This window comes from Branchiostoma floridae, chromosome 18 (genome assembly GCF_000003815.2).
Source record: "Branchiostoma floridae strain S238N-H82 chromosome 18, Bfl_VNyyK, whole genome shotgun sequence".
Taxonomy (NCBI): Eukaryota; Metazoa; Chordata; class Leptocardii; order Amphioxiformes; family Branchiostomatidae; genus Branchiostoma; species Branchiostoma floridae.
In genome coordinates this window covers 11,968,204-11,983,271 of record NC_049996.1, presented here as the reverse complement: position 1 = coordinate 11,983,271, position 15,068 = coordinate 11,968,204, and the positions used below count along the sequence as shown (strand labels likewise).

General features: G+C 39.2%; 2 protein-coding genes across 4 annotated transcripts in view; one reads left to right on the top strand and one right to left on the bottom strand.

The window, feature by feature from the left end:
• LOC118405604 (adhesion G protein-coupled receptor L1-like) overlaps positions 1–3,024 on the top strand; it is a 31,467-nt gene extending 28,443 nt beyond the window's left edge. For both annotated transcript variants that reach the window (XM_035805150.1, XM_035805151.1), the window contains 3 exons: positions 346–415; positions 769–905; positions 1,319–3,024. In XM_035805150.1, coding sequence (XP_035661043.1) covers positions 346–415; positions 769–905; positions 1,319–1,668 — 557 coding nt within the window. In that variant the 3' untranslated portion in view covers positions 1,669–3,024. The remainder of the gene's footprint in view (positions 1–345; positions 416–768; positions 906–1,318) is intronic.
• LOC118405603 (serine/threonine-protein kinase ULK4-like) overlaps positions 2,971–15,068 on the bottom strand; it is an 18,903-nt gene continuing 6,805 nt past the window's right edge. Inside the window, exons 12-33 of one of the 2 annotated variants that reach the window (XM_035805148.1) lie at positions 14,973–15,019; positions 14,762–14,840; positions 14,114–14,305; positions 13,446–13,607; positions 12,774–12,956; positions 12,442–12,569; positions 11,710–11,846; positions 11,202–11,323; positions 10,739–10,795; positions 10,530–10,581; positions 10,111–10,137; positions 8,011–8,105; positions 7,504–7,555; positions 7,190–7,343; positions 6,864–6,956; positions 6,609–6,657; positions 6,252–6,357; positions 5,579–5,745; positions 5,160–5,252; positions 4,406–4,588; positions 3,902–3,990; positions 2,971–3,465 (exon numbers count right to left, since the gene is read on the bottom strand). In XM_035805148.1, the coding sequence (XP_035661041.1) occupies positions 3,396–3,465; positions 3,902–3,990; positions 4,406–4,588; positions 5,160–5,252; positions 5,579–5,745; positions 6,252–6,357; positions 6,609–6,657; positions 6,864–6,956; positions 7,190–7,343; positions 7,504–7,555; positions 8,011–8,105; positions 10,111–10,137; positions 10,530–10,581; positions 10,739–10,795; positions 11,202–11,323; positions 11,710–11,846; positions 12,442–12,569; positions 12,774–12,956; positions 13,446–13,607; positions 14,114–14,305; positions 14,762–14,840; positions 14,973–15,019 (2,337 nt within the window). In that variant the 3' untranslated portion in view covers positions 2,971–3,395. The remainder of the gene's footprint in view (positions 3,466–3,901; positions 3,991–4,405; positions 4,589–5,159; positions 5,253–5,578; positions 5,746–6,251; positions 6,358–6,608; positions 6,658–6,863; positions 6,957–7,189; positions 7,344–7,503; positions 7,556–8,010; positions 8,106–10,110; positions 10,138–10,529; positions 10,582–10,738; positions 10,796–11,201; positions 11,324–11,709; positions 11,847–12,441; positions 12,570–12,773; positions 12,957–13,445; positions 13,608–14,113; positions 14,306–14,761; positions 14,841–14,972; positions 15,020–15,068) is intronic. The other variant, XM_035805149.1, reaches the window with a different exon arrangement.

Here is a 15,068-nt window from a genome sequence, read left to right as displayed (position 1 = left end):
CTAGCAGCTGTAGTAGTAGTAATTATCAATTGGAACATGTACCAGTTAACAATCACACTAATTAGAGAGATATGGAGGAAAAGCCTGTATAAATTGAAAGAAGTTGGGGTAAAGGATGCTGGCTTCGTATCCCTGTTTATACATTACTGGAAAGGACAATATCAATGAAGTTTCCCTGTCCTTGGTGCTGAATATACATTCCCGTAGCATTACCAGAAGTTACTCTGCATCTACCTACATGTACATCTTCTGTCATTTGGCAGCAAATATGTACTGGTTTTGGGGTTAGACAGTAGGGAGAAAGTTAAGAATTTTCTATTAAACTAACATTTTCCTTCCCTCCAGGCTTTCCCTTTATAGCCATGATTCTGACAGTGGGACCATCAAGTCTCTATGAATACAGGAACACCAACTAGTAAGTGTTCATTTTTCAATATAATATGCTCATGTTCATCATAATTGTGGCATCCACACTATTCTTATTGTAGATAGGTACGGTACCTATCTACAATAAGAATAGTGTTTGACTAAAACTCATCTTTGGCTATATGACCATGATAGAATATGTATATTATTTGTAGGGTTGTGGCTGGGTCATACCAAAGGCTTTCAAAATTGAACATTCTACTTTCTCTGCTTGGCACTCTATGAGAAAGAGAGTTACAAGGATCATAAAATGACTGGGACTGTGCCCATACTTTGATAGGCATAGGATTAGGAAGAATTTTACCTTTTTTTCATATTAAAAGTTAGTTTTTGTGTTGACAGCTGCTGGCTGGCCCAGATGCCGCTGATCTATGCCTTCCTGCTGCCCGCCGGGGTGATCCTGCTGTTCAACCTGGTGCTGTTCTGCATCATCCTGTACAACCTGGCCAAGAGGGAGAGGAAACAGATCAAACTCACTGGTAAGATATGATCCTGTTGATCTTAATGCTATGGACCCTGCATTCTGTTGCCTCTGTGTATGTTTTTTTTAAAAATATGTTCTTGTGTGTTTATAGTTGTGTATGGATGTTTGTGTTCTTGTGTTTTCATAGTTATTTGAAGACGTAAGAGTGATAGGAAGTAGTAGCGGGATGCTAGGCAAGTGGAGACAACAGAAAGTTAGGTCAAAGGTCCCACAAAGGTTATCTCAATTCCTGTCTTAAGTTATGAAGAATGGTGACTTTGTTAATACACATATAGCTAGCTTTCACCTACTTGTATACCTTGTAATAAAACTTAACTTAACTACATAACATACTACAAAAAAGATAAACATCAAAAATGTATTTTTCGTTTTTATCCATGTATGATGAACTATTGTCTTCCTACCCAGGTTCCAAGAAAGACGAGTCCGACCCCAAATGGGTGGTCCGCCAGCTACGTCGTGCCGTCAGTCTCCTTGTCCTGTTTGGTCTCACATGGATGTTCGGTTTCTTCGTCATCAATGACACCCGGATCGTCTTCGCCTATCTCTTCTGTATCTTCAACACCCTACAAGGCCTCTTCATCTTCATCTTCCACTGTGTTCTGAGAGAAGATGTGCAGAAGTGGTGGGATAAGGTGTACTGCAAGGGGAGGAAGAAGGACAGATACATCGTCAAGAGGAGCACATTCTCTTCATCCACAGGTCGAACACCAGAGAGGATACATCTCAATGTGACGCCAACAACAAGTAGAGCGTAACCTTAGCACTCAAGCCCTATCCTGACTAGCTTGTCATAACACAATTAACAGTTCTACCAATAAGAGAATAGCATTCAGCATTTCAACCAAAGAATGGCAATTTGAGGTGTGACCAATGCGAGAACGGCAATTAGTTGTTTGACCAATGTGATGCCCAAAACAAGTAGAGCGTAGCCTTAGCACTAAGCCCTATCCTGACTTGTCTAACAGTAACACAATTAACAGTTCAGCCAATGAGAGAATAGCAAATAGCAGTTCAACCAATAAATGGCAATTCGAGGTGTGGCCAATGACAAGATGGTAATTAGTTGTTTGACCAATGTTGGTATTTTTATGTTTTTATTTTGCATTTTCTAGCCTTTGACTGATGTGGGTAAGGCTATGAGATGGTCTATGAATGGGGCAAAGAAAGGTCTCAAGACCAGTGCTGCAATATGTACATTGTAGATAACTACATGTAAAAAGATATAGGATCTGTCCATTGATGCTTGAAAGGTAGTCCATATGGCAAGATCTTATGTCTGCAATAACTACTTATGTAATATAAACATACATGTACACTAGCTATATTTATGGCAATGTGCTTTGACATATTCAAAATCATGTCACTAACTTAAGAAGTAACATGACACCATGACTTGATATTCATAACCATTATTTCACTTCATATATCCTTTAACCAATGAATAACAGATAAGACTAACCTTTCATACAATATCTCATTCAACTGTAAATGTAAAACAAAGTGCTTTGAAATGGTACTGCATAAGAAAAGTTGCTCAATCGTTGAAAACACTGTTCAAACATGCACAATTATATTTAGTTTGACTTTATTACCATTTGCAATGCTCATATGGAAGCTGCACTGATGCAGCTGTAGTAGTTACTAGTACCTTTTGGGGTATGTGCCAAAGACGAAATGTCAAATTTGCTAGTTCATTATATTAAATTGCAACATTCATTGTGATATGTAAGGAGTGAAGGCCCCTACATTGTAACTTGCGAACAATTCTCATCTGGACCATGCTTACTATAAACTTGTCCAGACATTTTGTTTATGTCTCTGGGGACTTCACCTTTGACATATTTCCCATGGTGCATCTTGCTGCACATATGCAATTTAATCCATGAACCAGCTTATAGATCTATAAAAGGGTCTAATTCTTAGATATGGTTTGCTGGCAAGGCATGTCAAGGATAGACTCCTTTTGTCATATTTTACAAATATATAGCTCAAATAGGAAATAGCAGTACTTCACTTAGTTTACACTTTGTAAAATAAAAGTGGAACACACAAAGAACTTGAAAAGAATGATGCACAGTTTATTTACATAACAATAAAGAAATAATTTCAGACTTATTTTCAACCATTAGCTTTATTAAGTAACATACATTGATGGAATGTAAGTCCACTGAACAACACACAGACACACATTCAAGCACATTTCAAATAACTACATCATAGCTCTCCACAACAATGTGCATACATGTAGACTACATTTCTTTACAAAAGTTGACATACTTGATTGTCATGTATAGCATTTGTATATTAGCAAAAAATCACTTGTATGCATTCTTGTTTAAAGAATTAAAACCACAACACCATACAAATGTACATCTTTCACCCAGTCTTTCATATCATAAGCAACGAGTGCAACATATCACAGCATATACCGGTAAATACATATACAACACTGAAAGGCCACTGAATACAATTTAAGGCATGTTTATATCTTGACACCAATAGTCTTGAGTATGTCAGCTGCCAGTGATGACACTGCGACATCTGCATGGGAGCTGAAAAGGATGGAAATGACACAAATGAATATATCATCAGGTCCCTGGCGGTGTGCACCCAGACGGCTAAAAACAGGGAGGAATGGCGACGGCTTGTGCTGGAGACAACCATAGTCCCCGACCCTCCTGATGAGGATGGGACTAGGTGAGGTGAGGTGACACATTCTATTTTTGTACTGAATACACTACATAAAGTAGTGACTTCAGAAGTAACAACATTCCTGAGGATTACACATTGTGGGTTGTCGTTTACACACTGTTATTTAGTCTACTGTTAAAAAGCAAGGCATTGAACCTGAATATACTGTACATACACAAATGAAATGAGTGACTGTCCATCACTGTACATACATTAAAAGTATTTTACACTTCTCCTATTTTGTGAATAAAGTTTCAAGACACTAAACCATTTTAGGTTGATACTATGAATGCTGACCTTGCCACCTTGACCATACTAGTCATGGCCTCCACTAGAGGCTGTCCCTGTTCCCTCAGCACTGCAGCATGCCTCTTCTCGGTTACAATCTGATTAAAAGAACATACAAAATATCAACATCATTGAACTACAACAGTGACTTAAAGCTCTTCCAGATATGGATGTTAACAGTTACTCAAGCATCTGAATAGAATTTGGAAAATAATTCTATCCAGTTGCTGAAGTAACTGTTACTTTGCGTATCTTATCACAGTATATACCTGATGTCTAACCTTCAAAGGCATAACTTAAAGATATTGAGGGAGTAGAATGGAAGCATGATACAGAAGGCCTAGTACATACAGCGGATAATGTCTAAAACTTTTGACCATTTACAAAACATATCCAGTCATTTGAGTAGCTTTTGTATTGAGTACATACACACACATGTATCTCATTACCTGGATGTCTAACCTTCATTGGTAAGAATAAATACTAAATGAAAAGAAATAAATGAACAAGTACCACTCTTTTGATAATCCTGAGCAGCAGTTTTTGTCTCCTGGCGTCGGCAGAAGTGAGAGCCTCAGCGAAACACTCCACACACTCGGGGCTGAAAGTGTCTGCGTACTCCCCTCCATACAGCTGTACCATCAGGGACAGGCAGCGAGATGCCCAGTCTTTGATGTCTGGATCATCGTGACACAACTGGGGGAAAACAAAAGGTCGACAAGCATTGCTTGCATTTATTCATTAAAATAAGGTGGCCAGATTCAATTATCGCAGAAACTCAAAGAAACTTTTCACCCAATAATGTGACCTTGGACAGGATTTGGTGACCAGTGAACAACAGTTGATCTCTAGAGATAGTGTGATGATGAAGAGAACACCGGGTGTATTACTACCAAAAATGTAATCTAGAGATTGCAGACTTATTGGTCGATTCATTTCCCTGCTGTGTGTCTGGGGCAGTAGCAAAACAAACAATTGATCCCTCTCTAACATGACATCAATGAATCAAGAGGGCTGAGGTCAAAACATTGCTTGGGCACAGTGTGAGGGGATACTTTTATTAGATAGCCCTTCAACCCAGTGCATTGGGGAGCCTTGGGCATTAAATCCCAGCATGTTTAAGAACCCAACACACTTATCGGATAGAGCATGGGTGATCAGTATTAGGTGTGCTTGGACAAACTTTTGAGGACTTTGTAATGCCTTGTGTCGACCACACAATGACCAATTACTAAAAATAAATACAGATCAGAGAATACATCTTTACCAGTTGAATGAGTAAGCTAGTGAGATCCACTAAAGGCTTGTTCACCACCAGTAGCTTCTCTGCTGCCTGGGTCTGCTCTCCTGTCTTCTGACCCTGAAACAAGGTGTCCTGTATGTATTATCACAAAGAAGAGGATATTCTGAGGCTTTACTTAACTATGATTTCCTTCACAAGGTATATGTAGCAGGTTGTTTAAGGAGGGGAACAAGGGTACTGCGCCTCCAAGCCCTGACCCTGATACAAAATGTACATTGATCCCTTACGGAGCATAAAGTCTGCTATTTCATAGAGGCTACCAGGCCACGAGTGACCAAAGTCTTCAACTGTGACCTATTTGACAGTACTTTTGCCCCGCAGGAGGCCTTTGAATGTCCCATTTTAACTTAAAATTCTACTAGAGCAGCAAACCATACACTCACCTGTAGTGCCTGTCTAATCAGGTTTGTGATGTACTTGAGCAGGCAGTGGAGAGTGTCTAGCAGGGACAGCAGGGAGGCGATGGGGGCCTTCACATCCCCTTTCTCCTCAGACTCCATACACTGACTGGTCACCTCCAAGAGCATGGCTATCAGCTGGTCCACTAGACCTGAACGGAAGTGTGTAGAATGTCAAAAGTCATTGGGGGACCAATAATTATCAATACAGGAAGACTCATTGTTGCTATTACTATTACTACTAAAGCTGGGGTTTGATTTAAAAAAAAAAAAACAGAACTGAGGACTTGTGGCATAATGTGGGGCAATGGTTATTTTAGAAGCGTACTTGGCCCAGTATCAAGTCTTAGTCATGCTCTTGGGAGCTAGTGAATTTCCTTTTTTCACTTACTGACAGGTGAAAATGAGTACAAAAGCTTTTAGGGATGTCCCTTGGATAAGACATCCTGTGTTCAAGGACAGCCACAATTCCAGCACATTTACATACATTAAGATATCACCACTTTTAGCAAAAGGAGTGTAGCAGTCCTTCTTGGTGTGAGTGGATAAATGCATCATGCACCTTACAAAAACTCAGTAAATACCAAATACGTATAAGACTGATAACAGCAATATCTCTGTGTTCTCTCTCACACTACTTTTTTTCTTGCACCTATACCTAGGTCATATAGGGTCTGCATGTTGGTGTCCTTGTATCCCACAATGCAGTTCAATATTCCCATCAAGCTTTGCATGGTACTGCTGGTTGCATTGTCCTGATGTTCCTGAAGATCAACATGTAAAAAGAAAGAAAACTTAAGTACAATCTAGATAACACATCTATACGTCCCTTTCTGTTGGGATGTAAAGCACTAAGTACTAATAGTAAATCATGAAAATTTTGCAGTAGTAACTGTTAGTAACAGTTGCCTTTTCACATCTATGCAGTGACCTCGCTAAGTACTGTGGAAGTTCTTACACTTTCTATTTTACATAATATAGAAGATATATCAATGATGATAGAGAATGCTCTCACCATTATCACTTGGAAGAGGACATGGACTAAGCCCATTTCTTCAAGATTTCTGTGGACAAAAAAACTTGCTTAGTTCCTAAAAGAATAAGACATAGAAAACCAATGCAGCCAAAATTATTTTCATATTTTCCAGTCTAGTAATATAGTACTTCACAATGATATCTTAATAACCTTGAAAAGACGTACTGAAAAGGCCTTCTCAGGCTAGCTCCTGAGGTGTTTCCAAAAATTTACAGTACATTGCTGCAAGCTCACCTGACGAACACAGGGCTTCTCTCTAATAGAGCCTGTAACAGCTTCAATGCATAGCATGGCAGAGGGTCTGGCTCCAAGAGTAGCTGCTCATATCTAGAATTATCAAGAAAACAAGTCAGACAATAAAGGCCATTAACTTATATAGAATTGCATCTTTTTGAAACACTATTAAGGGACTTTTGCAATACCCGGTAACTGAAATGACCCAAATAAATAGGCATGAGCAATACATAACTTTCATTTTCTTATAAAAAGATATTGTGTTTTTGTGATACTTAACAAACAAACAAACAACCAGGAACAAATCGAAAAGGTTTTATACTTACTGAGGAAACAGCATCTTCACCACAATAAGGTTGAGTTGACTGTTGTTTGCTGAAGTCTGTTCTGAGATGGTTCCCATGTCATAGAGCTCATCATTGATGAGGTACAGGGAGGCGATCTCAGACAGCATCCGTAGACACAGGGCTCTGGTGTTGGCTGGAAATATCATAACTTTTGATGAGAAACTTAAATATACTTCTTGTAAGGGCAATCTAACCATCCTATGATCATTTTTGTAAAAAAAAATATACTGTATAATGATATACTATGTCTTAGTAATAATTTTTGGCTAAGGCAAAAAAGGACTCGAGCTTACCATTTTCACTGCTGACCAGGGCAGCCAAGGGAGGCAGAATTTTCTGGATAACCTTTAAGAAAATATTGAGGTGTTAGGTCTTATGTTTATCTCTAATTATATCATAATTAACTAAAGGTACATTTTTTTACTACTGTAAATGCATTTAAGTTCGCGGGGATTTAATTTCGCGGTAGCGGGAAAAAGGACTTTTCGCGGTGGTTTTAATTTCGCGGTAGCACCATGCACTGTAATATCTTAATGCCCTAGAAAAATGTTCGCGGTGGTTTTAAATTCGCGGTGAAATGGCCAACGCGAAAACCGCGAACATTAATCCACCGCGAACATTTCTGCATTTACAGTATTAGGGAACTTAAGTACTGTTAGTCTTCTAGGTAGTGCTTTTGGTATACAAATATGTATGTCTAAAACGATTACTCCAGCCTCATAGGGTATCTAAACAAATGAATTCAAATTAAAGTTTAATCACAGCATTCCAATACACTGGTATATGGCTTTTAACCTTACCACAGTGTGGTACTGTGTGAGGATGGTAGGATGTTGTGCTAGAGCCTCCAGCACTGACAGTACAACATGCATCAAATCCTCCATAGCAGATGGACCTGTGGAGACAGTTTCTCAGAGGTTATAAATGTATCTTTCAGTATTGTGACACAGGCAATTCATATATATTCATCATTCAACTATATGTATTGTAAACTGAACTTAAACAAATTGAATTAAAGCTTAAATCTGGTTTGCTCTTACTAACAAAAACAATACTATGTATGTCGCAGCACATTTTACTTCATTCATCAGAATGCACTCATTAAAAAAAAGACAGATCTAGTAAGATTTCTAGATTAGATTACGACTTCAAATGAATTACTGTAAAGATCAGACGTACAGACAGGGCAGGCAAAAAATCACTCCTCTATTATAATTACATGTAATATGTCACAGGGGAGATTGGAATCCAGGGGGATTCGGAATCCTCCTAGGGGAGATTGGAATTCCAATCTCCCCTAGGGGAGATCAGAATTAACAGCATAAAGTAGAATTCCGAATCCCCCTAGGGGAGATTGGAATTCTAATCTCCCCTAGGGGAAATTGGAATTCTACTTTATGCTGTTAATTTTGTCAAATTTTGAACTGGCTTCGATTGGAATATGACCTCTAAAGTATGGAGTCACTAACTTATAACGACATATGCAAATGTAGCTAATTTACATATTGGTGACATTTGCATACCATTATATGATTATGAGTTAGTGGCTCAAATGATTCAGTCTACTTTCCAAAACAATTTCATCCATTCTGATTATTGGTAAAATCAAAGATTGTCTTGGTAGAATTCTGGATTCTCCTCTATTACTAAATGTTTGAAAATGTGATGTTTAATGAGCTATAGTATAGGATAAGATGCTATACTATAGAGAAGTATTCTTAACCTTTAATTGTCAGAAAAATAAGTGTTAGATATAAAGCATAAGATATGATTTATTCTTAGAAATAATTATAAATCCTTTGTTGCATTGTTTGAAACTTTGAATCCACTCCTGGTAGATTCAAAGATTGTCCTGGTAGAATTCCAATCTCTCCTAGGAGAATCTGGAATCCTCTTAGGAGAGATTGGAATTCCAGTAGAACACCAGAAGAATTCCAATCTCCCCTAGGAGGATTCCAGATTCCCCTAGGGGAGATTGGAATTCTGATCTCCCCTAGGGGAGATTGGAATTCCAATCTCCCCTAGGAGGATTCCGAATCCCCCTGGATTCCAATCTCCCCTGTGACATATACAAAAAAATGAAATTGTATTTAAGCCTCCCCTGTGTAAAAGCACAGCATACAACATACACTATTCATGTTACAGCTACATCAAAGTCAATGTTGCATTCAATGTTAATGATTCAAGTCCATACCTAGGTTAATCTACATGTTGCATGTCAATATACCAGTATTATTATTAACTATGTCATTCCCACTGGTCATGCAGAAAGCTAAAGAATCATGAACTATTTTCTGTAGCAGTTTATCTTGCAATTGGTCTACATAATTGACTGTGTGAAGCAGGCATGATATTACATGTACCGGAAATTACATCATGTGGGTGGTTAGAAGAATAACTATTGGTTATTTGTGAGGTTATTTCAAGAAATCATGCAAGATGCAGGAATAAGACATTTGGACAAGGACATATCTGATTAATTTCACAAAACCCCATTTACACTGGAATTGAAGGGGACATCACAACTTTAAACTTCTCATTTGCAGATAACCATGTTTAAAGCATACCATTAGACTTTTCCAAAAGTACACTCATGCATGATAGTAGAAGGAACATTAATATTAAGGCTCAAACCAACTTTAACTACAAAACCATGTACATGATCCATACGTACAAATGTATAAGCTTAGACTAAGTCAACTATTCAAAGGAATTTCTGTTTCTTTTTGTTGCTTTGATTTTCTGTATCTATATTTGTTTATATCTGTGTTTACTAGCAATTACCAAAATACACACAAGAAATCCCAGTGTACATGGGGTTTTAAAAGCTTTGCAAATTAAGGGAGTGTTGCTATGCTACAGCTACGCAGTGCAGTTAGGGACAGAAATGGGCTTTATACTTTGTAAGCCAACGTTCGCGTCTTGATCTGGAAACAAACAACAGAGTATGGAACAGTTTAGTGAGTTAGACATACATGTGTGGGGTGCTTCACATTAACATTTTAGCTGTACAATATGGTGATAAAGAATGATACATGCAATATTTAGTCAGCTCTTAACTTACAGTTTTCTTCAAATATATTCTACTGGTGAATAGCTTAATGAACTAAATTATAGGATACTTGAATCACAACCAAATCTATTGTCTGGAAACAAAAGCTTCTTTCTTTTGTTTGTTAGCACTGAAGTGTATCCCTTTCTTTAAGGTTTTCCCTTTCTTCAGAATATTTCTTGTAAATTCAGAAGATTTTTCTCTGAGATTTCAAAGTCAATGTCTCTCTTCTAGTTCTACCTTAAGAGGTCACCATTTCTTTCTTACCCAGTGCAGATTCAATACTTGTGGTTCCTGAGTCCAGACCCTGAAGATGTGTCTGGATGGGTAAGAAAACAAGTGTGAAATATAAAAATAATGAATAAAAAAACATTTGGGAAAAATACAATTACTTAATGAAAGGGAGGGTATATAAATACTCTATGTCAAAAGAGGTAAGATTTTAATGATGACAATGAAATATATGCTTGACTCACCAGCAGTGTTCCAATGCCAGACATGAACTGTTCAGTCACTACCTTTGGACGGAAAACCTGCGAGAACAATTCAACAACTAGTAAGCAACTAGATATTTCAGCTCAGAATGCATACAATAGTCCATCAATGATTCTTCTACTGTACTATCATTAACACTATCCATCCCCTCAATACAAGGTTGAGTAACAAGACCAAAGCATTTTCACAGAGGCAATTAGATTCTATAATGCATAGCTTTAAACATGATATTACAATTCCCTTTACATCTTAAGGACACTTTACTTTTTACGTAACAAGAGGTGACATTTTCTTTAATCCCAATAAGATTTCTTGTTGCATTCTTTTCAATATTCTGAAATATGTGTTAGATTTTATAATGAAGGCTGAAGCTTCTAATAATTATAGACAACATTTCATCATACATGTTAAATTCTTGGTATAAGAGGAAATGTACATCCATACCTGACTAGTGGCCAGGTGTAACATGACAGGTAGCAGTGGTACGTGTAACTTCAGCTGTTTAGCCTGGGTGGACGAGGGGTGCTTTCTGCCTGATATCGCTTCAAGACTTGCAATCGCCTCACCTAGTGGCCAACATTATCATTTATGATAAGACTGTAAGCCTTTGGAATTCCAATGCTACATACCAAAGTACAAAATACAGATAGACATGTATTGTAAGAGGCAAGTGGAAACAGTCTCCTGGCTCCCGGGATTTGAACCCGTGCCGAACCCAGGCCGCCAGCTCACAAACCAAATGCTGCTAACCACTATACCAAAAGGTTGGACCGTTTGGCACGGTCAGTTTGGCAGTGCTTAAACCAACTGTTACACTATCACTAAGTTGGCTTACAAATCTCAAGGTCTATTTAATATTTTGATGAAATACACAGATTCTACAAATTTGAGACACTATACAACAAAAATACTTTTAAGAAGCAATAAGAGAAATTAAATGCTTTTAACTCACCCATAACTTGAGGCAACTCTGCCACAAATAAACCATTGAGCAGGTCCAGACACCTCATCATGTACTCCATGTCTTCCTGCTGGTCAGGTTTAGCTGGGATGGTTCTCCTCATGTCTCGCTCAATGTACATCACAAGTCTGAGGGAAAATTTTAAAATCGGTTGTCATGGTAATGTATCATCATACGCATACAGTCATTTATCCTCCCTGCACAACATGTTCACCAACCTGATATTGTGTGTCTGTTTGTTTGTCAGTCTGTTTGACTGTGTTTGCACGGTTATTTCCAAAAATGCTAATTATATAGGTATGGTTAACTACAGATACAGAGTGACAAGAAGTAAAGAGTACATTTCAAATGGTCAGAGTTGAGGAGGTGACAGTAAGTAGAGTTCAAAGTTGGTACAATTATCAACGCAATCTATCATTTATTAACTCAATCTAGCTAAGTTTACAGGTAAATTAGCCCCTCAAAAGGCGGGAAATTGCATTTCCAGAGGGTCATAACCACAGAAGACCCCCCTCCCTCACCCAGATTGTCACACCTTTGGCGGTCAACTTGGTGAAGATCAAAACAGCAATATCTCTCCCTCCCCCTCCCAATACAAAGTTTCCTGCCCCCACCTCTGGCATAAAAGTCAGGTGCAACAACAGGTTAAGAGGTTAAGAGACAGGGTGACTTGCTACAGAAGGGCCCTTAAAGAGAACGCAAAAAAGAGCCCTGCATCCCTACCTTGCCTGACAGCAGGTGAGTAACATCTCCCTGTTGTTCCTGATGACCTCATGGATGGCCAGGAAAGCTTTGGCTCGGATAATCAGGGACGGACTCTCCAACAGCCTCATCAGCTTCTGCACAAAATCCTGAAAAAAAGACAAGAAAAAGAAATTTTCTTCCCCTGTAGCATTATGGTCAACATGACAGAATACTTAAAAATATTTTGTATAGTAGCTTTTTGCTTGCAGAAGTGACAGCCTTCAGAGTAGCTGTAGTGATCCAAAGGTCATGGGACTACCTTTATCTTTTATGTCATAAATAAAATCTACTTGCTGTGGCCTTATAATTACCTTGTCCTGTACCAGTCTCTGTAGATGCCCCCCTGATGCCAGCATGGTGATAAACATGGTGACCACGGACTGCTGGACACGGGAGATGCCCAGCACCAGGGACTCCAGCACGTGGGGCAGGCCAACCTTCTCTATCACACTCTGGAATACTGTGGCGGAATGCTTGCTCAACCTGCACATAGCCTAAGGGGCAAACATGAAACAAGATGCAAGTTAGAAATTTCCCATGTCTGTTTTGTATTGCTTACATAACTGCCCTTCAGATTAACACACCAGCTTTGCAGGCATGCGACAGCAGCTTGTTACATTACAGCAAATGACATCAAGTCACACCTAACTTTTACAGTTAACTCTATAGGAGTCATTCAAAGGTAGCTAGTGACCCTACTCCATCTCATAAAATAGAGCATACACTCTTCTACTACATTACAGAGTCTTCAATAGCACTTGGTTTTCATGTCAATCAACTAGTCAAGATTCATGCTGCACCCAAACTACCATTGAAAATATTGATTGTTCTTTCACAGACATCAGCCTTAAATTACTAGCTTTCACCCTGAGGTGTTGCCAAAAATTTGGGACTAGTAACTTCATACAGTATAAGAGGGTGAGCTGCATTATAATGTATTGACTTTATTGAGTACATTTCCAAAGTAAAACTAGCTGACTTACAGACACAGCGGTGATCCTGAGAGCATCGACAGTAGAGTGGGTGAAGAGGTACCACAGCATGGGGCCGATCTCGGGAGTCACGAACCTCTCCCTGTGGGCGCCGGACGTGGTTGCCATGTTCTCAACAATCTTGGCTGCAACATGGTGAACCACAGCGTCTTCCTATGGTGGGGGACACAACAATGGTTTTCAGGGGTTAGAATCTGAGCTGGTCGACAGAGATCACGATTACGATCGTGATCTCTAATGATTGAATCTGCAATTCTGCCAGATTGCAACTTCTACCCTGACATGTACAGGCAGGTTAGTTTTGGTTTTGTTTTGTTTTGGTTACAGATCTCCATTAGTGACTGATATGTCACTATTCTTCCTGGAGTCCGGGTGATTTGTAGAGAATCACCAATTTTAGACGGAAGGATTTTGCACCATCGCACACCGCACCATCGCACGTATGGGCATTCTTTAACGTGCCTGGGGTATGGCTCTCCCCAAACACAGGACCTCCATTTTACGTCCTATCCGAGGGACGGCCCTAGCCGAAGCTAAGTACTCATTTTCACCTGAGTAAAGTGAGGAAAGTCGTGTAAAGTGCCTTTCCCAAGGGCACAAGATCGGTAGCTGGTTAGTTTTATTTGAAAATCTTAAAACGTAAAACCATGACACAGTACCCCCTCTCGCAGACATCGCATGACGAGAGTGAAGCAGGTTGGAGAGATGGCCCAGTTCTCAACAGCGCCCCCTTTCTGTTCCTCCAGGGATGACACCAGGAACATGAGCTCCCCCAGAGCAGGCAGAAGGCTCTGTTTCAGACGGGCGTTTCGGAAGTTGTCTCGAATCACCTCCGCCAGGGCTGTGAAGATCTGAAAAAAAAAGAGAATGCACAGTTCAGAACTCTTAAGAAATTACAAAATACTAGTAACAAGAAACCACAAAATATTCCCAGCAACACCCTGATACAAAATTAAGGGTTTTGACAACCTTGAGACACTGTTATGCCTAAAAATGAATCTGAGTGCTTCAAGTGTGTTTGCTGTTGTACACTTACTGTTACAGTAGCTTCATCAAGACTGTATGTTACAGATAGATTATTTTTTTAAATGGTACAAGGGAATGGACTTTGTATGGTATTTATATGTAACAGTGGGGTTCAAGCGCTGCCAAACTGACCATGCCAAAGGCTCTGAGCTTTTGGCATAGTGGTTAGCGGTGCTGGGTTTGTGATCTGGCGACATGGGTTCGGAGCAGGTTTGAATCCTGGGAGATACAGGACTGTTCCTACTCCTTTTGTACATAGAATATTGTTGTGACTTGTGTACCTCAGAAAGTTGTGCATCATCATGGACTACAGTGGAATGGTTGGCAGCAACTCCTATCATCCTGGCCAGCTTCTGGCGACTGGTGGGAGAAGAAGGTGAACAGGTTTAGCAAAAACCTGGACAACAGGTTCAGAATTTTCACACAATATATCAAACAAACATGCAAAACATGTAATTTTGAAAAGTAAGAAAAAGGCCATAAAAATCTTACAGGTCAAGTGAAGTTGTCGTCTTCATCAGTTGAGCAAGACTGGTCAGCTGTTTGGAAATAAAAAATCTTACTCACAACATTAAAGGAGCCATTAAT